Source organism: Bufo bufo, chromosome 1 (assembly GCF_905171765.1).
Source record: "Bufo bufo chromosome 1, aBufBuf1.1, whole genome shotgun sequence".
In the NCBI taxonomy this organism is placed as follows: domain Eukaryota; kingdom Metazoa; phylum Chordata; class Amphibia; order Anura; family Bufonidae; genus Bufo; species Bufo bufo.
The window spans coordinates 351,639,317-351,663,314 of record NC_053389.1 but is presented as its reverse complement, the minus strand read 5'-3'; the positions used below and the strand labels follow the sequence as shown (position 1 = coordinate 351,663,314).

Below are 23,998 nucleotides of genomic sequence, written 5' to 3'. Positions count from 1 at the left end.
AATGCCCTTCAGAGATCTCTGTGAGAGTGGAGCAGAGTCAATAGCAAAAACAGGTATATCCTTTTCTAATGTGCAAACCTGAAAACCATGCATGGCTACAAATTGAGTGTCAATAAGATTGACGGCCGCTCCACTATCAACAAAAATCTCACAAGAAATGACTTTGCTCTCTAGCGCCACCCTGGCAGACAGGAGAAAACGGGAACTGCAGGTCAGAGGAAAAGCATCAATTCCTACATCAACTTTGCCCAAAGTAGCAGATGAAGCAGAGTTTGATGATTTACCTTTTGAGGTTTTTCTCTTATTATCGCTCTTAGTACAGTTCAAGAATCTCCTAGACGGACAAACATTTGCCAAATGACCTATGCCCCCACAACAAAAACACACCATACTCTGAGGACTAAATCCTCTTTTATCAGGGGCAAGTCGACCTAGCTGCATGGGCTCCTCCTCAGAGGGGAGCGAGACAGGATGAGGCCCCTGCACACTGAATGAGTCCGCACCACTGCCCCTAGACTGACAATGGCTGGACAGAGATGTCTCGTTTCTTTCTCTTAGACGCCTGTCAAGGCGTACCGCCAATGACATGGCAGACTCTAAGGACGTTGGTCTCTCATGGAAAGCAAACTCATCTTTCAATCTCTCTGAGAGACCATGACAGAACTGACTCCGGAGTGTAGCATCATTCCAACCTGAATCAGCTGCCCATCTCCGAAATTCAGAACAATAAAGCTCCGCAGACAGTTTGCTCTGGCATAAAAAACGTAAGTTAGATTCGGCCAGAGCAACACGATCCGGGTCATCATATATCTGCCCCAGGGCCACAAAAAATCCTTCCACGGATCGAAGGGAGGGATCCCCTGATGGCAGCGAAAAAGCCCAAGTCTGAGCATTACCCCTGAGCAGGGAGATGACAATCCTCACCCTCTGCTCCTGATTACCAGAGGAATGTGGACACAAGCAAAAATGGAGTTTGCATGCCTCTCTGAAGCGAACAAAACTCTCACTGCCCCTTGAGAACGTTTCCGGAATTTAGACCTTTGGCTCGCAACAGACTCCATGGGCCGGAGCAGAGCCCAATGCTTGAAGCTGAGTCATAGATTGACGGAGATCCGCTACCTCCAAAGAAAGACCCTGCATGCGGTCAACCAGGCCAGAAAGCGGATCCATGTCAAAAAAGACGGTTTTGGTGGATTATAATGTCACGGCTGTATGTGAGGATAAAGGGTGACCCCTGTCAGACCCTCAAAAGCTCTCCCTATGCTGCTAAGCCCATGCCCGGATCCAAATGGTGGAAGGAGGCATGCCCGCATAGTGGAAGGGGCACGGCCACCGGTGCCCTGCTCAGTATATGGAGGGAACCGTGGTCGCCTCGGATCCAGTCAGAAAACACACAGATACACAACAATGTCTGCACACTTAGCTGAAGGGCTGCAGCCGCAGTGAAGACGGATCCAAAGACAGGCTGGCAATATCCGGAGTACTTGCTGCAGCAGAACACAGGTCCAGTGAAAGGATAGCATACAAGGGAAGATACTCAAGCAAGAGCTACAACCCAAATGAGAAATATAATCCACACCTACAATAGGAGGAGGGGGAATATAAAGGCAGGGAAATCAAACGGAGGAGGAACAGCTGGGAGGAAGGAAACAGAAAACTCCTCCCAGCTCTAGTAGTGACATCATCTCAGGGGTGGAGAAACAGAGCTGTGAGAACGTCCCAAAGCTCTGGTAGTGACAATAACCCAGTCCTTTGCTTAGGACCTTTTGACGAACTGAGGGTGGTCTGGCTATCACCCTGTGTAACGCCTTCCCCCTTTTCCATCTCTTCCACATGGAAAGTGTTGTCCTTAATTGTGAGCAGCGAGCATTTGAGTAGACAAAGAAGTGGGATGGTGGCGTTATCGCCACTCACCATCTGTGTTGATTCCTAAAAGTTTCTTAAAACCTCATAGAAGTCAGACATCCATGCCCACTCCTCGCTTGTGAAGAGTGGGAGCTGACTGGAAATGCGACGACCATGTTGCAGCTGGTATTCCACTACTATACTCTGCTGCTCACAAAGCCTGGCCAACATGTGGAATGTCGAGTTCCAGCGCGTGCTCACATCACACAACAGTCAGTGAGATGGCAATTGCAAGTGCTGCTGCAGCGTTGACAGACCGGTGAAAGCTGTCGATGACTTGCGGAAATGGGCACACACGCGGCGCACCTTCACCAGTAGTTCTGGCAAATTGGGGTAAGTTTTGAGAAACCGCTAAAACGCTAAGTTGAAGATGTGGGCTAGGCATGGGATGTGTGTGAGCTTCCCGAGCTCCAAAGCCGCCACCAAGTTATGGCCATTATCAGACACAACCATGCCTGGTTCTAGGCATAGCTCAGTCTGGTCTCTTATCCCCTGCCACAGCTCTGCGGCACGGCCTGTTGACGGTTCCCCACTGCAGTGCTACACTGCTTCCAGCTGCCGATTGTTGGCTGACTGGTGCTGCAAGAGGATAATTCTGAGGTGGAAGTGGAGGAGGAGTCAGAGGAGGATAGGTGGGGGTTGAAGCCACTAATGTAGGTGGTGGCGGAAACCCTGATGGAATTAGGGCCCGCAACCCTTGGCGTTGGTAGCGCCTGTGCCATCCCAGGGTACGACTTGGACCCGGCCTCCACAACGTTCACCCAGTGTGCCGTCAGGGAAATGTAACGTCCCTGGCCGAAAACACTTGTCCATGTGACATTGGTTAAGTGGACCTTCCCAGTAACTGCGTTGATCAGGGCATGGTTAATGTTACAGGACACATGCTGGTGTAAGGCGGGCATGGCACACCGTGAAAAATAGTGTCGGATGGGGACTGCGTAATGAGGGACGGCCGCCGACATCAGGCTGTGGAAGGCCTCAGTGTCCAAAAGCCTAAATGGCAACATTTCCAGGGCCAGTGATTTGGAAAGTTGCACAACCCAAGCCTAAATGGCAACATTTACAGAGCCAGTAATTTGGAAAGTTGCGCATTTAGTGCTATGGCCTGTGGGTGGGTGGCTGGGTATTTGCGCTTGCTTTCAAATGCCTGAGGTAAGGACATTTGTATGCTGCGCTGGGACACGGAAGTGGATGTGGTTGCTGATGGTGCTTGCGAAGGTCCCGGTGCAGGGCAGGAGACATTCGGGCCTGCGCCTTTGACAGGGGATTGGCCAGCACGTAACACAGGGGAAGAGGAGGCTGTGGTGTGGTGCAGACACAGATTGTGGACCCAGGCGTTCGGCCCACCTATTACGGTGCTTTGATGCCATGTGGCGTATCAGGCTGGTGATGGTGAGGTTGCTAGTGTTCACACCCCTGCTCATTTTTGTATGGCACAGGTTGAAAATTACAATCCTTTTGTCATCCGCACTTTCCTCAAAAAAGCGCCAGACTGCGGAACACCTACCCCTTGGTAAGGGAGATTTCCGCAAGGGTGTGCTCTGGGGAACAGTTGCAGGCCTGTTTGGTGTGGCCCGCCTTCTCCCTTTTGCCACCCCACTTCCTCTTCCAGCCTGTTGCTGTCCTCGCTCGACTTGCCACCTTCCCAGGTTGGGTCAGTGACTTCATCGACCACCACCTCCTTTTCCACTTCCTCACTCTGCTCATCCTCCTGACTTGTTGACCTAACAACCTCAGTTATTGACAACTGTGTCTCATCCTCATCATCAACCTCTTGAGACATTAATTGCCATTGACTTATTGGCAACTGTGTCTCATCATCATCATCCACCTCGTGAAACACTAATTGCCATTCCCCACCGTCATCTTCTTGTGACTGTGGATGCTCAAGAGTTTGAGAATCAGGGCACAAGATCTTCAGGCGGGCTTGTCGGAATGGCGCTGAAAAGAGCTCATCGGAATGAGTGTGGGATCACTTGTTTGGCAACACTCTCCATGGTGGGAGGAAGGAGAATCGGGGTGAGGATTGTGTTGATCAGACTCTTGGCTACTGAGACTGGACTTGGTGGAACACAGGGTGGTGCTTAACCGACTGGAAGCATTATCTGCTGCAATCCAACCGACCACCTGGTCGCACTGGTCTGACTTAGAGAGCGTTTTCCTGCACCGCCCTGCAAACTGGGACATGAAGCTAGATATCGTGGATGATTGTTTTTCTTGTGCTCTGGCAGCAGGCACAGTTTCAACGTGCCCAGGGCCACGGCCTCTGCATGCACCATCAGCATCACGGCCACTTCCCTGTCCCTTACTGCTCGCCTTCTTCATATTAAATGTTATATATGCTTGAAAGTATGTCACACGTACAGTAGCGTAGGATTTGTAAGTGTATGCGCATAAAAAATGAAAATAGATATTTAGGATGTCGCTGATGACAGCACCGGCTAATATAAAATTACAGGGAATGTCACAGGTATTTGGTATGTGAAAACGTTACACAGGAGATATACCGCAAATAATGTCGCTGATGTCAGCAGCGGCTAATATAAAATTACAGGAAATGTCACAGGTATTTGGGACGTGGAAATGTTGCACAGGAGAAGTACCCCGGGTAATGTCACTGTCCGCAGCGGACACCATCTCCGGAAAAAGTACACTGGATGTAACTGATATTTTTTGGATGTGCACACGTTACACAGGAGATGTAGTGCAGCTAATATCACTGTCTGCAGCAGACACTGTCTACGAAAAAATTACTCTTGATGTCACAGATATTTTTGTATCCGCACACTGTCTGCAGTGGCCTAACTATTGCACGCTATTTAGCGCAAAAATAGATATTGCTGCCACACACAATAGTCCTTAAAGGACTTTTGGGTCTGTAAAGTTTTGGCAATTTAGCGCAGGTTGCGCTAAAAATATATATTGCTGCTGCCACACACAACAATAGTCCTTAACCGCTTCACGTCCGCCCATAGGATATAAACGTCCTATGGGTGGACGTCTATTTCTGAAAGCACGTTTTAAAACGTCCTTTCAGAAATAGCAGCTGCACGCTAATCGTGCAGCTGCTGATCGGGTTGCCCGCTGTCAGTGACAGCAGGGCAACCCTAAGACAAGGCAGGGACAGTTCCCAGGTGTCCCTGCCTTCTAGATCGCTGCAGACACAGCGCTCACCGAGCGCTGTGTCTGCAGAGAAGGAAGCGCTGTGCGCTTCCTGTTCCGGCCCGGCGGTCATGTGACCGCCGTGACCGGAGTGTGCAGGAGCTGTGTGAGGTCTCTCAGAGACCTCGATCAGCCCTGCTCTGAGGCTGTACAGCGCTGGATTGCTGCTGTACAGCCTCTCTAGGGGTGCATTTGTCCTGTAACTGGGGCTACTATGTCAGCCCCAGTTACAGGAGAAATCAACAGTGAAAAAAAAAAAAAAAAGTGAAGCAAATGTCCCCCAGAGGTCTTGTATGACCTTATGGGGGACGAAAAGTGTAAAATAAAAAAAATAAAAATAAAAGGTTGAAAATAAAAAATAAAAAAAAGTTTCACATGTAAAAAAAAAAAGTCCCTAAGTAAGGAATGAAAAAAAAAGTTAAAAATAGAAAAAATAAAAAAAAGTATACATATTAGGTATTGCCGCGTCCGTAAAAACCAGCTCTATAAAAATATCACATGACCTAACCCCTCGGGTGAACACTGTAAAAAAAAAAAAAAAAAAAACCTGTCAAAACAAGCAATTTTTGTCACCTTGCATCACAAAATGTGCAACGTCCAAGTGATCAAAAACGCGTATGTCCCACAAAATAGTACCAATAAAACCGTCACCTCATCCCGCAAAAAATGAGCCCCTACATAAGAAAATCTCTCAAAAAATAAAAAAACTATAGCTCTTAGAACATGGAGACACTAAAACATCATTTTTTTGGTTTCAAAAATGCTATTATTGTGTTAAAGTGAAACAAATAAAAAAAAGTATACATATTGGGTATTGCTGCGTCCGTAAAAACCATCTCTATAAAAATATCACATGACATAACCCCTCGGGTGAACACCGTAAAAAAAAAAAAAAAAAAACTGTGTCAAAACAAGCAATTTTTGTCACCTTGCATCACAAAAGGTGCAACACCAAGTGATCAAAAATGCGTATGTCCCACAAAATAGTACCAATAAAACCGTCACCTCATCCCGCAAAAAATGAGCCCCTACATAAGAAAATCTCTCAAAAAATAAAAAAACTATAGCTCTCAGAACATGGACACATTAAAACATAATTTTTTTGTTTCAAAAATGCTATTATTGTGTAAAACTTTAATAAATGAGAAAAAGTATACATATTAGGTATCGCCACGTCCGTAACGATCTGCTCTATAAAAATGTCACTTGACTGAACCCCTCAGGTGAACGCTGTAAAAATAAATAAATAGAAACTGTGCTAAAACAACCAATTTTTTGGTCACCTTGCCCCATAAAGTGTTATAATGAATGATCAAAAAATCATATGTACCCAAAAATAGTACTAATAAAACTGGCACCTTATCCCCTAGTTTCCAAAATGGGGTCACTTCTTGGGAGTTTCTACTGTAAGGGTGCATCAGGGGGCTTCAAATGGGACATGGCATCTAAAAACCATGTGGAGTTCCTTTTCTTCTGCGCCCTGCCGTGTGCCCATACAGCAGTTTATGACCACATGTGGGGTGTTTCTGTAAACCGCAGAATCTGGGTAATAAATATTGAGTTTTGTTTGGCTGTTAACCATCGATGTGTTAAAGAAAAAAATTGATTAAAATGGAAAATCTGCCAAAAAAGTGAAATTTAAAAATTTGATCTCCATTTTCCTTTAATTCTTGTGGAACGCCTAAAGGGTTAACAAAGTTTGTAAAATCGGTTTTGAATACCTTGAGGGGTGTAGTTTCTACAATGGGGTCATTTATGGGGGTATCCACTATGTAGGCCCCACAAAGTGACTTCAGACCTGAACTGGTCCTTATAAAGTGGGTTTTGGCAATTTTCTTATAAATTTGAAGAATTGCTTCTAAACTTCTAAGCCTTCTAACGTCCTAAAAAAATAAAATGACATTTCCAAAATGATGCCAACATAAAGTAGACATATGGGGAATGTTAAATAATAAATATTTTATGAGGTATCACTTTCTGTTTTAAAAGCAGAGAAATTGAAATTTAGAAAATTGCGAATTTTTAAAATTTTTGGGTAAATTTGGGATTTTTTCATAAATAAAGGTGAAATATTTTGACTCAAATTTATGATTATCATGAAGTACAATGTGTCACGAGAAAACAATCTCTGAATGACTTGGATAAATAAAGGCGTTCCAAAGTTATTACCACATAAAGTGAGATATGTCAGTTTTGCAAAATTTGGCCTGGTCAGGAAGGGGGCAAATGGCACAGATGGGAAGTGGTTAAAAGGACTTTTGGGTCTCTGACAAGTTTTTCAACTTACAAAAATTTTTTTGCACTCCCTACACTATCTTTCCCTACTTCAGCACAGCTCTCCCTGACTAACACTGAGCCGAACACATGTCATCGGGTGCTATATAGCACCCGATGACGCGTTTCGGCCAGCCAATCACTATAATGCCAGTAACCAACATGGCTACGGCATTACAGTGAAGGGCAGTACTAACCCCATATTTATTAGCTTCGTAGCAGCCAACAACCGTGCGGGGAGGAGACACGAGCATTGCGCTCAAGCACATCCGGTATTCAGCGAGATGTACCGAGCAGCGAGATGTTCAGCGAGATGTACCGAGCAGCGAGATGCTCGAGCCGAACTGGTGTTCGGCCGAGCATGAACTGGTGTTCGGCCGAGCATGCTCGATCAACACTACTGCCCACACAAACCAAGTATTTGTAATATGTGATTTCATTAACTGCCAGACGAGCGGAGTTGTCTATCTTGCCAAAAGTAGTTGCCCTCTTAACTACATTGGCAAGACAAAGAGAGAATTTAGAAGAAGACTTAGGGACCACTACAATGACATATGTAACAAAAGAGATACATCCATAGCCAGACACGTAAACGAGATACATGATTGCAATCTGGCATGTATCTGCTTCATAGGGATTCAACACATACCCCAGAACCCACGTGGCGGTGACTGGGATAATGTCATCCTAAGGGTGGAGTCACAATGGATTTTTAGGATGAAACTTGTTACCCCATGTGGTCTCAATGAAGTTCTCTCTTTCAAACCCTTCATATAACATATGGACTCTCTGGCTATAATACATGATTCCAGGCTCCTTAGAGTCTATTCCATATGATGAAGATAAACTTTCATTATTTGTTATCATGGACCTGATCAAGGACCTCTTTTCACCCCTCCTGCCTCTATGTCACATTTTTGATGTCATCTCCATACTATGGTTTCTTCCAACCACCCTGATAACGTTCAGGGTAATTGCTACAGGTATCTATAAGTGTTTTCACCCGTTTGATGTACACCCTGGTACACCTAGGTGTCAATACATACACTTATGATGTGTGTACTTATGCCTCCTTAGATCTCCTAGTCGGTCGCTATGTGCAGTTATTTTGGTTATGTATTTGGCTATGACCCGATTTTGGATAAATGGTTACTATGACAATCTGTGCTGGCCATTTTCTTTTGCTCAGTAGATCTAAATTATACAGGACCTGCGATGTCTGCAGTGCCCTGGTCTATCACTAACAGCCCCGCCCTCTGGGATAAATTAATTAATTAAGAATCGCATATAGGGTCAAGCCAAGGGTTAATATAACTACTCGACCATACTCATAACGTCAATAAGATAAGATACTCAATATCCCCCAAAAAATATCAACACACTGTGTTCGCATTATGTTAAAAGTTTGGCGACTCTTAGGTTTGCAGGACCTGCCAGGGAACTGCTGCTCTGTCCTCTATGTAACGATCCCGCCCTTTGTCACGCATTGTTTGATTCACGGACTGGAGGCCGAGCAGATTAGCTGGCCCCTCCCTCTGCTTCCTACTGGCTAACTGCTTTGCTGAGCCCCCTGACTGGGCGGAACTCTGTGCTTAAATAGATCACAAATTCACTCAGCATTTGCCACTGCCACTCTATACTTTGACTGCCCGCCATGCTGCTCCCTGAAGAGGGCTTATTCTTTGAGGGTTTTCTAAACAGGTCCGAGGTTCCAGCTGGCTGGGGGTCGCTCTTCGTCGCTCTTCTCAGGACGGGTGCTCCGACTACAGCCAATTTGAGGTGCTCCCCCTTGCTAGACTAAGGCTTAATAGGGAAAGCACAAGTAGGCTAGCATACCAATAGCACTGCCTTTTGTTATGATGAACCGACACTAAAACTATATTGACCCCGACCAGCTGTTATCTGTATTAAGACCTGACACTTAACCCTTCATGATCTGCCAGCACAAAATATGACTCTATTTGAAGATTTTAATTGATATGGTAAATGTTAAGTTTTACAACTATTTAGAATGAGGTCCCAGTTGTTGTCTACAATAGATGATTCATTTCCTTTAAAGGGTTTCTGTCACCCCACAAAACTCTTTTTTTTTTTTTTGGATAGTTAGATTCCTCATAGCGCGATATAGGAGAATATAATAGTCTTACTTACTTTCATGCGGCCGATTCTTTATAAAACGAAGTTTTATAATATGTAAATGAGGGCTCTACCAGCAAGTAGGGCGTCTACTTGCTGGTAGCCGCAGCAGAAATCCGCCCCCTCGCCGTGTTGATTGACAGGGCCAGCCGTGATCTCCTCCTCCGGCCGGCCCTGTCAGTAATTCAAAAATCGCGCGCCTCTGGTCATTCGGCGCAGGCGCTCTGAGATGAGGAGGCTCGTCTCCTCAGCACTCCCTCAGTGCGCATGCGCCGGTGATGTCATCGGCGCAGGCGCACTGAGGGAGTGCTGAGGAGACGAGCCTCCTCATCTCAGAGCGCCTGCGCCGAATGACCAGAGGCGCGCGATTTTTGAATTACTGACAGGGCTGGCCGGAGGAGGAGATCACGGCTGGCCCTGTCAATCAACACGGCGAGGGGGGCGGTTTTCTGCTGCGGCTACCAGCAAGTAGACACCCTACTTGCTGGTAGAGCCCTCATTTACATATTATAAAACTTCGTTTTATAAAGAATCGGCCGCATGAAAGTAAGTAAGACTATTATATTCTCCTATATCGCGCTATGAGGAATCTAACTATCCAAAAAAAAAGAAATGAGTTTTGTGGGGTGACAGAAACCCTTTAAGTTTGGCATTTTCAAAAAGTATCAACCTATAAAATGAAGGGATTACACATCCTGCGATGTAAGTGAATCCCCAGACAACCTGATGATTGCAATTGTCTTGTTGAACTGTTGATCACGATGCCTACTCTCATGTAACTTTGTGATAAATGAAAAATCCTTTAAAAAAATTCATTATTAAAACAAACATTGGGGTAGATTTACTAAAAGATATGGTGGAGATTTATATAAACCAGTGTACAGGAAAACTGGCTTAGTTGCCCATAACAACCAATCAGATTCCACCTTTCATTTTTGAGCTCCTTTCGAAAATAAAGGTGGAATTTGGTTGCTATGGGCAACTGAGCCAGTTTTCATTTACACCAGTTTTGATAACTCTCGCACATGATGTAAGGCTGTGTAGGCATGCACCAAAATTATCATAATCTCAGTCTGAGTGACCATTTTAGCGCAGGGCTGAACACTTTTGACTAACTCTATACCAACTATTGGTTGGTTACTTTGAAATTGAAGAGTGGTGCCATTTTGACCACACCCTTCCCATTAAGCTTCACTTTTTGTTAAGTGAGTTAGAAAAAAATGTAGAAACCCTAGTTCCACCAAATTACACCACTTTTTAGACATTGTAGGCGCAGACATAGTAAATCTGGACCTTTGTGCCTACTCTCATTCAAGCAGATATAAAGGGTTAAAGCCCGGCTTAATAAATTAAATTCAGTAAGTTTCTACTTGGAACATTGACATATTCACATTAAAGGTCCATACATGAATTTTACTCTTGGATATTTTTTTTACCTGTACACAAAAACCTGCAAGAATAACAGCTAACATTGTTTTTTATCATCTGTGATTTATTTGGCTTTTTTTTATTGCACAGCATTTTCTATTTGCCATTTTTCCCATACACAGAAGGTATTGTCAAAACGCCTAGAAAAAAGCCAAGCGCAACAACATACTGTGGCTAGTAGAGTTGAGAGAAGTGAGCTTCGGATGCTTAATCAGAAGTCGCTTCGTTCAAAACTTCGGAATAATACTATACGGAGATTCGTCATTGTACAGTATTAGAATGTATGGGCTCCAATGAGCCAAAGTAAGTTATTCACGAAGTCTTGTATAACTTTGTTGAATAACTTTGGCAGTTGATTTTTAAAGTGGAAAACCACGTTAAAACTTGAACCTTCGGTTCCGAGGTACTAGTCATATTCTATGTATCATAGCAAAAGATGGATGCAACCCAGTCCGAATCTGTATTTTGCGGATCCGCAAATTGCAAACTGCAAAATACATAATGTCATGTGCATGCGGCCTTGGGGTATGGTCACACAGATGGATACCCTATAGATTTGTATGTGACAAGTCTGCAGCTTTTTACTGTACCAGAAATGTGGTTAAGGGTGAGTTCACATCAAGTTTTTGCCCTCTGTTTAATGTATATGATTGGGAAAAAAAGATACAAAAGTGTAGTACTTTACACGTTTTCATCCTGCAGAGTCCAGTGAAATTTTATTTTAATTTTTTACAATGGAACTCTATTGTGACAGGTGCCACTGTATGGCATTCCTCAGAGGCATCTATTAAAAGACTTCACAAGAAAGACATTTATAATACAGCCATATGGTGCAGATTTTTTCAATCTACAGATATGTTGCAGATTTTGCTGTGGATTTGCCGCAGATCTTAGATTTTCACACCATAAATTAATATGATAAAGATTTAAAATCTGCACCACAGGTCAATTTACACTGTGGATTTTTTTTTCTAAATGTGGATGATGTTTTTTAACATCTGAGGCTTGGTTCACACCACGTTTTTTCTGACACTTAAAGGCTATGTACACCTTTAGGCCTCATGCACACTACAGTTGTTTTATTGGATCCGCAAAATCAGTTTTTTTGGAGGATCCGTTTTTTTCCACAGATCCCTTGTAATAAATGCCTATCCTTGTCCGCAAATGTGAAAAAAGTAGGATATGCACAATTTTTTTTTGCTGAAGGGAAACACAGACAACGGACGCGGAACACAAACTGATTAACTATCAGCATTTTTTTGCTGACCCATTGAAATCAATGGATCCCCATCCTATCCGCAAAAAAAACGGAACGGAGGCCGAGAAAAACGTGTGCATGAGGCCTTAGAGGCATTTTTTAAAATTATTGCATTGTTTTCGTTTTGAGCTAAAAATCATTTTTTCAATTGGTCTTTATTAAAAATTCAGAACCACTGTCTTTCTGCATCCTTCAGTTTATCTTTTGGCAGGACCTGAACTTTCACTCTGTTCCTTCAGGCAGCTCAGCTGATGAGCTCCTTATCTCTGACCTGATCATCGCTCAATTCTTATCTTACTAATAAGAATGTGGCTTAAATAAGTGTTTAGAACTTTTAGTAATATAGATATAAGGTTTATTAGATAACCTGCAGAAAATGAAAGTCAAAGTACAATCTACACAGCTATAAAAAACTCTTTTTCTTGTGAAATATTATTATGTTTAGAATATTTTACACAGGTGACAGATTGTGGAATTGTTTTCTTTTTTAATAAAGTCATTCATATTTTCATGTTTTTTTAGGATCTTGGAAACAAGGATCTTAATAGAGATAGAATTTATTTAGTGTGCCAAATTGTCAGAATTGGAAGAATGGACCTCAAAGAAACAAATATAAAGAAATGCACTCTAGGATTAAGGCGACCATTTGGAGTTGCAGGTATCAGAGGAGCTTGAATTTACCTGAATTATTATTTACTGGTTGTCGTGAGTTAAAAGTATTTTTCTAAAGATGCTTCAGTCCTTCAATCTATAATAATGGCATAACTAATTAGCACTTGTTTGTATAAACCCTAAATATTAACTTTAATAGGGTAATCCCTCCTATAGTATATCACTAAGGCTACTTTCACACTAGTGTTTTCAATTCCGCTATTGAGATCCGTCATAGGATCTCAATAGCAGAAGAAAACGCTTCAGTTTGGTCCCCATTCATTGTCAATGGGGACAAAACTAAGCTGAATGCTCCAAAATGCTGCGTTTTCTGTCCGCGATGTGGTGTGGAGCAAGACAGATCCGTCCTGACACACAATGTAAGTCAATTGGGACGGATCCGTTTTTTTTGGACACAATAGAATACAGATCCGTCCCCCATTGACTTTCAATGCTGTTCATGACGGATCCGTCATGGCTATATAAGACATAATAGAACCGGATCCGTTCATGACTGATGCATGCGGTTGTATTATTGTAACAGAAGTGTTTTTGCAGATCCATGATGGATCCGCAAAAAACGCTAGTGTGAAAGTAGCCTAAGAGATGATGTATCTTTATAAGTAGAGTTCAAACCTCTGGGACCTCTTGTGATCATGAGAACTAAGTGAGTGAAATCCCTTTGACTTTTCAACTGCACACACACACACACCTAACAACTCACTACTGTATATATAAGAAAGTATGGTACAGATCTATTTAAGCTGGGCTGCACAGTGCTTTGGTTACCAGTTTATGTGAGAAGGTTCTTTGACTTAGGAATTTATAATGATTTACATATTTAGAGTCTGGAAGGAATTTGTTCTCTAAGGTGAGGAAAACTGGCCTTTACCCCATGAGAGCTTTTGCCTTTCCTCAGGATAAACTTTGCAGATCTGCAGAACGGGTCCTTCATGGGACAATTGGATGATTAAAAAGTGATAGCATATGCTAGCAAAATCTCCTTAAACTCTTTGTGGCTTTTGTTTATCAGGGTTGCTCAAGCTAAATAAAAACCTAATAGTAACAGTGAATGGTCTAAAATAACAGAAGAAGTCATACTTGCCACTTTTCTCCCCTGCTACTTCCAGAGTCATGTTCCAGTCCTGCTGTGCCACTATCATCTTCCTGACTGCACTGGGGACATCCTATACACACCAGCTTACCGCGCAGCCAATCAATAGCCTCAGTAGTATGTGGAAAGTGACTGCTGAGGCCAATGATTGGTTGCGGTGACGTGGTGTGTACGGGAAAACACTAGCAGGGAAGACTGAAGCACAACTCTGGAAGTGGCAGGGGAGAAAAGTGGTAAGTGGTGACTTCTGTTATTTTAGACCATTTACTGTTTGTTTGTTTCTAACACAGTTTGCAGAATCCCATTACATAGTAGTATTAGCATTGTACTATAGCTGTATGGTTTAAGAATCGGTTTTATTTGATACCTTTACTTTTCACATGCTTGAAGTTATCCGCATTTCAACAGCACATTTCACAGCCATGTTGTATAAATATTAATATGTTGTCTTAACCTTGGGGTGTTTACTTTCCCCAGTAATGGACATCTCTGATGTGATGAAAGGAAAATCTGAAAGTGATGAAGAGAAGCAGCACTTTATACCCTTTCATCCGTAAGTATTAAATGAGCCTAATTTGCATTTCCAGAATCTACAAATTAAATGGGTTATCCAACGTCTCCAACAGCCCCCACATGTGCCGGGCTCTCACAGGTAATATACTTACCCCGCTCCCGATGCCGCTCCTGGTCCCAGCACCGCCACTTCTTCCTGTACACGGATGAAAACATCTGATGTTGGGGGGGAGCAGCCAATGGCAGGCGGGGATGGGAACAAGCCTCCCTAGCATTGCGGGTGACATTAGGGAGGCTCGTCCCTATCTGCCATTGGCTGCAGCGGTTCCGGGACCAGGAGCGGAGCCGGGATGCTGTTGGAGATGTTGGATAACCCCTTTAAGTTAAGAATTTGCTATTAGTTTCAAGCAATACGGATAGCTTTACATTTGTTTCATTGTGCCTTATGTTATTAAGTGAATAAAAATGTCTCAAATTATTAATGAGCAGATGAAGCAACTTCTGTATTACATTTCTGTAATACATCGTTGCTGATAAAAAGACAATTTTTAAGAGGGGTTCTCCGGGAATTAAGAATATGAAAATACTTAAATATTACTTTATTATAAATATATTGCCTGACAAGTAGAGCAGATAGGATGCTGAGGCAGCTCTTTACCTCAGTGCTGTTAAGTAACTTGTCCTGCTCTGTGATTAGGACAGGTTTTGTGTGCCCTTATAGGGCAGCAACCATTTTATTTCCTCTCATTGCTCCCTAGAAAAAACTAGCTATTATAACTAATGAACGGTATTTGGGAATATGTTTATAATAAAGTAATATTTAAGTATTTTCAGTCATTTTATTTTCTTAATTCCAAGAGAACCCCTTTATGAAAGTGCTACTTTCATAGACTTATTGAATCTATACAGAATATATTTGATGTCATGTTAGCAGGCTGTGCCCACCGCTGTCCTGCTCCTGGCTGGCATGGACACTGCTCCATTTACCCAGCTCTTGCAGCTTATGGTATCCGGAAGTCCAGACCCACAGGCCCTCCTCTTCCGTACAACAGTGGGCCATGAGTCCCTCCTTGTTGGTTGTGGCCTGAACTCCCTGGCTAGGACTCTTCAGTCTACTTAAAGGGCTAGCAGGCACCCTAAATCTTCCCCAGCCAATAGCTGACTGTCTCTGGGGATATAAGACACCTTTGCCTATAGGAGGGTGTCTGAGCAATAAGTTTACTAGCATGCTAGCTCCTGCAAAGGTGTGCTATAATCTGTTTGTCTTCCCTTGTACTGATTCCTGCCTGATTACTAGATTCTGAATCTGTCACATGACCTGATCTGTGCCTAATTACATTATTGACCATTTGCTGCCTGCCCTTACCTGGGACTTGTTTCATGGATTTGCATAAACTCTGCCTACTCAGACCTTAGTCTGTTTCTGACTATGACTTTGCCAGTCAACCATACTTGGACTAGTCCAGGAGGTAGCGGCCTGGAGCATCCCCAGCAATGAAGTCCAGATTACTGTATAGGGGTTAAATGGTAGCTAATAGGACACTGTCAGAATACACCATTAGGTTTAGCCCAAAGTTAAACTGGTTGGTTGACACAGTGATTCTACAGCCACTGACCATTGACTATACAAATAGTTTGTGTAGAAAAATATCCCCAGTAAGGTGTTTTACAGTATTAACTTAAGACTGGGACAAATTTCACTCTTGCGTATTCAATTTTTTCTCCCTGCCTTACCGTAGCCATAAATTTTATATTTTTCCATTCACATAGCTGTATTAGGGCTTGATTTTTGTGGAACAAGTTGTACTTTCTAATTAAACAATTTGATATTGTATGCAATGCAGTGGGAAGCTGGGAAAGAAATCCAAATGGGGTGGAATTGGAATAAAAGCAAATACATGATTTTATGGGTTTAATTTACACAGTGTTCCCTATGCGTTAAAAATGACATGTTACCTTTATTCTGCGGGTCACTTCAATTACAGTGATACCACATTTCTATAGTTTTTCTTGTGTTTTAACACTTAAAAAAATAAAAACGTTGCATTGCCATATTCTGACCCCCATATTAGCTACTCTAGACATATTGGCTACATGATTACCACCTCTCCAATGTCTCTTAATTTTTTCAAAGGCCACAAAGAAAAGTTTTGTCGGATCTCTATTGTGATGCTCTTTGAAGTGTTTTGAAACAGAATGCTGTTCGTAACCCTTCACAATATTAGCCATATGTTCTGATACTCTTTTTTTGAAAGGTCTTTTTGTTCTGCCAATGTATTATTTCTGACATGGACATTGCAATAAATAAACAACATCTGTTGAATCACAGGGTAAAATGCTCCTTAATTTGGTGTGTAAATGTGTTGTGTTGATTTTATCATTGATGTTTTTTTAGGAGAATTAGTGATCCCTCAATTCTTAGATCTGCCACAATTGAAAAATCCTTTGAGTGAGAGCCAACTGGGTTTGGTTTCTAATGATCTTTTAAAAGATGGAGCTATTTTTAGACCTAAATTTGGGGCTTTGGTATATGTAATTCGGGGGTTGGTTGTCAATAGAGGTCCTATGATTTTGTCCCGCAAAAGGTGATGACAATGTCTTTGAATGATCATTTCTATAGTTTATTGTTGAGAATTAAATGGTAATATGAGACGTATGATCTCATTATCTCTCTTTGTTTTTACTTTGGTGGGAAAAAAAATCTCGCCTATTCATTGTTTCAACTATATTCAATGAAGTTTCTAATTTTTTGCTAAGAATTGTTGTTTCAATTGATTTGCCTGTTCTTTGAATTGGATGTCTTCTGTACAGTTGCATTTTAGTCTCCTGAATTGGCTAGTTGTAATATTGGTAAGCCATCTGGGTAGATGGCATCTGGAATATAGAATATAATTATTTTTCATCACAGGTTTTTGGTATGTGCTACATACTAATCTACCTCCTTTGGTCTCCACTGTCAGATCCCAAAATTCTACATGTGTTCTGCTCACATTAGTTGAGAAAGTCAGATTCATATCATTATCGTTAATTTCCTTGAGGAAAGAATGTAAATTTTCTTTTGTATCCTGCCATATGAACTTTGCTCTGGCAGGCCTCAGATCTTTCAGTGGGCCCAAGGCTGCCAGAGCAACCAAATTGCGGTTGCAATTGCAGTGTCAAGTGAGGCCCTGCCTGAGCCATCAGCCCCCTAAGCAGCTCTGAAAGTAGTTGCAATCAGTCCTGCTCACATTCTAGGACAGGTTGCCAGTGGCCATTTTAAATCCTTCCTGGAGAACCCCTTTAAGGGGTTAAAATTAAGTAGCCTGGCTACAATCCTGAAACAGAGAGGTAGAAGCACAATGAGGGTATCCTGTCTAAAAGTTATTATTTTAATGCAATTATAAACATGCAATTTAAATACCTATATAAAAAAAAAAGAAAAAAGCCAGTCATTAGAAATTACCGAATTTTACAAAAATTCTATTGGACGCTTTGCCGAATCCCAAAAAGATTAGATTAAATTTATTCTTGATGAATCACGTTACAAAACAGCTATTTCCCAGCTGTCTATTGGTGTAGGACACTGTGCATTGCAGAAACATGCCTAGGGAGTTTGCTGTGGTAGTGAAACAGTACTGTGAGTCAGTATGACATGCAGATGACAGGCTTCACTCTTAGAATCACTTCACACTTCACTTATTAGGGACTAGTCCATCTAATAGGCAGATAATTAAGTCTATCTGGGTTAGTCAACAAAAACTATATTCCAGCAAAATATTAACCCTTAAAATTAATACATTTTATTTATATTAATTAAATTCGGAAAATTGAATTTCCATATACAAACAGACAGTTATTACTGAAGGTCTACTAAGATAAGACCCATGGTAAGCACCCTTGGAACACCGGGGAATGTAGGGAATCTGTCCCTTTTCTCTCCCTGGTCTATTCCTAAGCCCAGGGATGACCCCTGATGGTGGGGACTCCCTGTCCTCGAACCTGGGCTATTACTACCCTTACAAGACCCTATGAGGTATTAGAAAAGGGTGTAGAGATGCGTGATACCCTAGAAACAAGGGTGCTTACAAAAAGATGAATTATAGAAACACAAAATACACCCTACCCTATCATATAGGGCCTATTGGTGGATTATATTCACATCTATAGTCTTGATGTTGTCATAGACTGGTAATTGAATATGCAATCCACCACTAGATATAAATAATTGAAAAAAAACTGACGCGTATCCCCCACTTTATGGGATCATCAGGGGGTCAATAGGATTTGGGTGATGGATATCAGCATAGATAATATGATATCCGTCACTACACAAATAATGCCACATATGATAGAAAAGGGCACCAGTCATCAGTGGCTGGAGGAGATCTCACTCATTCGGGCACAACACAGACAGTATGATCAAAGCACCGGGTTCATTGCAGAAATCTGTGGAAGAAAGATACATAGTAGGAGAAAATCGAATCTTGGAAAGAGCTTCACCAGTTCCCATAACAATAGAGAGAAGCTCACAGTCTATGTGCGATCACTTTAACATCACATGTCCAAGGGCGCAGTTAATATATTCCTTCTGTCAACATAGATGGCCAATACTGCAGAGGACAGACGCTAACAGTCAGCAATCATCACGATCTAGCAAGCAAACAGGGGGGTATAGTTTCCCCAACTTACAGTCTGTTGTCTGTCTCAGGATCCGGTCATCCCCATGGCTCCTTATTCAGCCCATTACTAAGCTAAACAGATGCCTCCTTATATATGCTCCCACATTCAAATATGCCACCATGCGTAAATAGACGCGAATATGTCACTTCCGGTGACATGATGTACACCGACGCAAGTCTTCCGGCCGGTGGAACGCAACACAGCGCGATCGCTTCTGGTCACGTGATTCCGGCCGGTGGAACACATAGCAGCGCACTCACGTGATCGCTTCGGATCACTTGGTTTTTCAATATGCTGCAGATGAGTTTATTTGATTCCAACTTAATCATTAGGTTCAAAAATTCAACCTGACACGTACTATAGTTCATAGAAAATTTTAAATTATTTTGATTATTATTGATAGTTTCTAAGAAATTGATAAGTTGCTGTTCTGTTTTGTTCCAAATGAAAAAGATAGTCGATGTATCTATGCCAGAGTACCAGGTCTACCCCCAGCCTTGGTAGGATGTGTGTCAACTCCCACTGAGTCATGAATAAATTAGCATAGCTGGGGGCAAACCTGGTACCCATGGCAGTCCCTTGTAATTGTAAGTAGAAATTTGATTGGTAGGAAAAATAATTGTGAGTCAAAATGAATTCCACTCCTTTTAATATAAATTCAAAGTGTTTCTCTGGGAAATTGCTGTTCATTTCCCTTAATTGTGTTCTATTATGGTGTATAACGAATTAACGTAGACTGTTCCCAGAATCCAAGTTGGCTCCCATTTCAAATTTTCCACTATTTTATGCTATGCTATGCTAATTTATTCATGACTCAGTGGGAGTTGACACACATCCTACCAAGGCTGGGGGTAGACCTGGTACTCTGGCATAGATACATCGACAATATCTTTTTCATTTGGAACAAAACAGAACAGCAACTTATCAATTTCTTAGAAACTATCAATAATAATCAAAATAATTTTACATTTTCTATGAACTATAGTACGTCAGGTTGAATTTTTGGACCTAATGGTTAAGTTGGAATCAAATAAACTCATCTGCAGCACATATCAGAAGGAAGTATCCAAAAACAGTTACATTACCAAGATGGCTTTTAAACATTCCAGAAGGACAATTTAGAAGAATAAAAATAAATTGTACCAAGATAGAAGATTTCGAGAAAGAGGCACTACAAATGAAGGAACAATTTATAGTTAAAAGATATCCAATAGAAACACTAGAGAAATCATTAAATAAAGTTAGAACTAGGGAAAGAAATACTTTTTTTGAACAGAAAGACACTGAAGTTGCAATAGAACAAGAAAAACCCATTAGGATAATACTACCATATAATACATACTATAAAAAAAATTGAAACTATAATAAGAAAACATTGGCACCATATAGTAAGAGATAAGATGGTAGGCCCTCTCTTAATAAATGGCCCATTAATTCCTTATACTAGGGCCCCTAACTTAGCACTAAAAGTAGCACCTACCATAATGGAAATGAAGAATAAAGAACCGATGTTACAAAAATGGGATAATCTTAAGGATTTTTACAGATGTGGTCAATGTGGCAATTGTAAAATAACGAAATTCCCGAATAAAAACACAAAAATCATATCATCAAATAACAACATTTTTGGGGATATTAAAGATTTTTTGACATGCAACTCCAAAAGTGTAATATATATAGTGGAATGTCCGTGTAAGAAACAATATATTGGGCGGACAAAAAGAACATTAAATAAGCGAATTTCAGAGCATATAGCAAATATTAGAAAAGGGTACGATAAAAATTCCTTATCCCTACATTTCAAACAAAAATATAACAAAGATCCTACGACAGGCATGGCCAACCTGTGGCTCTCCAGCTGTTGCAAAACTACAACTCCCAGCATGCTTAGACTGCCTACAGCTATCAGCCTGCAGCAGGGCATGGTGGGAGTTGTAGTTTTACAACAGCTGGAGAGCCACAGGTTGGCCATGCCTGTCCTACGGGAATCAAATTTGCAGCTCTGGAACAAGTTAAAATTCATTGGAGAGAGGGTGATCATATCCTTAAAATGTCAAGACAAGAGTCAAGACGTATTTATGATTTTGATACCCTACAACCGGGAGGCCTCAATTCAGATTTTGAATTATATGGATTCCTATAGTTATGTAGGTGGTCTCACTCTAATGGAACATCGTGTGTCAGGCTGTTTTTACCAGCACCACGATCTTCCCTCGGGGCGAGACCCCCTCCTACTACATCCCTTCACACCTCTTCACAACTATCAAGCTATTACATGATGAATTCCTTCATCTTAATGCCTCATCACTTCAATTGTTCACTGGATATGTATTTTAACGTTTAAAGGTAGACATTATCATAACTAGGGTCGGCTGCTGGTAAATAACACAAAAAAAACGCACCAAAACCGCACTATTAAAGCACTTGCGGTTTTTTGTTTTTTATGGGCATTTCGAGTAAGGTTACCGATTACAGAATAATATATACAGTCAGGTCCATAAATATTGGGACATCAACACAATTCTAAAATTTTTGGCTCTATACACAACCACAACGGATTTAAAATGAAACAAACAAGATATGCATTAACTGCAGACTGACAGCTTTAATTTGAGGGTATTTACATCCAAATCAGGTGAACGGTGTAGGAATTACAACAGTTTTCATATGTGCCTCCCACTTGTTAAGGGACCAAAAGTAATGGGACAGAATAATAATCATAAATCAAACTTTCACTTTGTAATACTTGGTTGCAAATCCTTTGCAGTCAATTACAGCCAGAAGTCTGGAAAGCATAGGCATCAACAGATGCTGGGTTTCATCCCTGGTGATGCTCTGCCAGGCCTCTACTGCAACTGTCTTCAGTTCCTGCTTGTTCTTGGGGCATTTTCCCTTCAGTTTTGTCTTCAGCAAGTGAAATGCATGCTCAATCGGATTCAGGTCAGGTGATTGTTTGGCCATTGCATAACATTCCACTTCTTTCCCTTAAAAAACTCTTTGGTTGCTTTTGCAGTGTGCTTTGGGTCATTGTCCATCCGCACTGTGAAGCGCCGTCCAATGAGTTCTGAAGCATTTGGCTGAATATGAGCAGATAATATTGCCCGAACACTTCAGAATTTATCCTGCTGCTTTTGTCAGCAGTCACATCATCAATAAATACAAGAGAACCAGTTCCATTGGCAGCCATACATGCCCACGCCATGACACTACCACCACCATGCTTCACTGATGAGGTGGTATGCTTAGGATAATGAGCATTCCCTTTCCTTCTCCATACTCTTCCCTTCCCATCACTCTGGTACAAGTTGATCTTGGTCTCATCTGTCCATAGGATGTTGTTCCAGAACTGTGAAGGCATTTTTAGATGTCGTTTGCCAAACTCTAATCTGGCCTTCCTGTTTTTGAGGCTCACCAATGGTTTACATCTTGTGGTGAACCCTCTGTATTCACTCTGGTGAAGTCTTCTCTTGATTGTTGACTTTGACACACATACACCTACCTCCTGGAGAGTGTTCTTGATCTGGCAAACTGTTGTGAAGGGTGTTTTCTTCACCAGGGAAAGAATTCTTCGGTCATCCACCACAGTTGTTTTCCGTGGTCTTCTGGGTCTTTTGGTGTTGCTGAGCTCACCGGTGCGTTCCTTCTTTTTAAGAATGTTCCAAACAGTTGTTTTGGCCATGCCTAATGTTTTTGCTATGTCTCTGATGTTTTTTTTTTTTTCAGCCTAATGATGGCTTGCTTTACTGATAGTGACCGCTCTTTGGATCTCATCTTGAGAGTTGAATGCAACAGATTCCAAATGTAAATAGCACACTTAAAATGAACTCTGGGCCTTTTATCTGCTCATTGTAATTGGGATAATGAGGGAATAACACACACCTGGCCATGGAACAGCGGAGAAGCCAATTGTCCCATTACTTTTGGTCCCTTAACAAGTGGGAGGCACATATGCAAACTGTTGTAATTCCTACACCGTTCACCTGATTTGGATGTAAATACCCTCAAATTAAAGATGACATTCTGCAGTTAAAGCACATCTTGTTTGTTTCATTTCAAATCTATTGTGGTGGTGTATAAAGACAGAAATGTGAGAATTGTGTTGATGTCCCAATATTTATGGACCTGACTGTATATACACTCACAGCGAGGTAGAGATGTATGATGTAACCTGCTGATTTGCTACATGTCAAACCAGGTACTAAGTAATTATTTGTAAAGGGATGAAATACTAATTTGCATAACTGTATATATACATTACAGAAAGTAATGTAAGCTTTGTACCTGGACATTTTCTGTCCCGGATCTCTGTGATCCATGCGATGTGCCTCCTCTTAAGATCGGACCAGTGCTTGATTACGGCCATCACACTGTGCCTTCTCTTACACTCCCTCCTTAGTTCCTTCCTTATCTCCCTCACAATCCTCTGCTTTTCCTCCTGGACCCGGGTCCTATCACAGCCCTGCTCCAACATGCTCTGCAGGATAAAGATGCAAGCATATAATCCCACTACAAGTGTTGAAAATAATGTCCTCAACAACACAGCAAAAAAGTATTTAAGTCTTTGAAGGGGAAATATTAGATTTAATGTTACCGTTATAAGATCGGATTGTATTGCAATAGTATGTGTGTGGGGTCTGAGCAATCGGATATTTGCCAGCTGAGCAGAAATGTACCTGTCTAGTGAAGTGACGGTACGGTATAGGGTGTACAGCTGGTTCGGATCCCCGTTGTGCACCCTTCTCCTGACCAACAGGACACAAACTCTAATCTATAAACTATGTGTGTGTGTGTGTGTGGCATACATGTGTGTGTCCATACATACATGCTACAGACATAGTGGTGTGATGTCACAGCAATACTTAGTGCACCAATCAGTAATAACTAAAATGTGAAGTTGT

The 23,998-nt window shown here is 41.7% G+C and overlaps 1 protein-coding gene across 2 annotated transcripts in view; it reads left to right on the top strand.

Moving 5' to 3' along the window:
* Positions 1 to 23,998, top strand: part of DOCK2 (dedicator of cytokinesis 2) — a 1,232,183-nt gene that overhangs the window by 275,810 nt on the left and 932,375 nt on the right. For both annotated transcript variants that reach the window (XM_040442815.1, XM_040442808.1), the window contains exons 10-11: positions 12,686 to 12,821; positions 14,406 to 14,481. In XM_040442815.1, the coding sequence (XP_040298749.1) occupies positions 12,686 to 12,821; positions 14,406 to 14,481 (212 nt within the window). The remainder of the gene's footprint in view (positions 1 to 12,685; positions 12,822 to 14,405; positions 14,482 to 23,998) is intronic.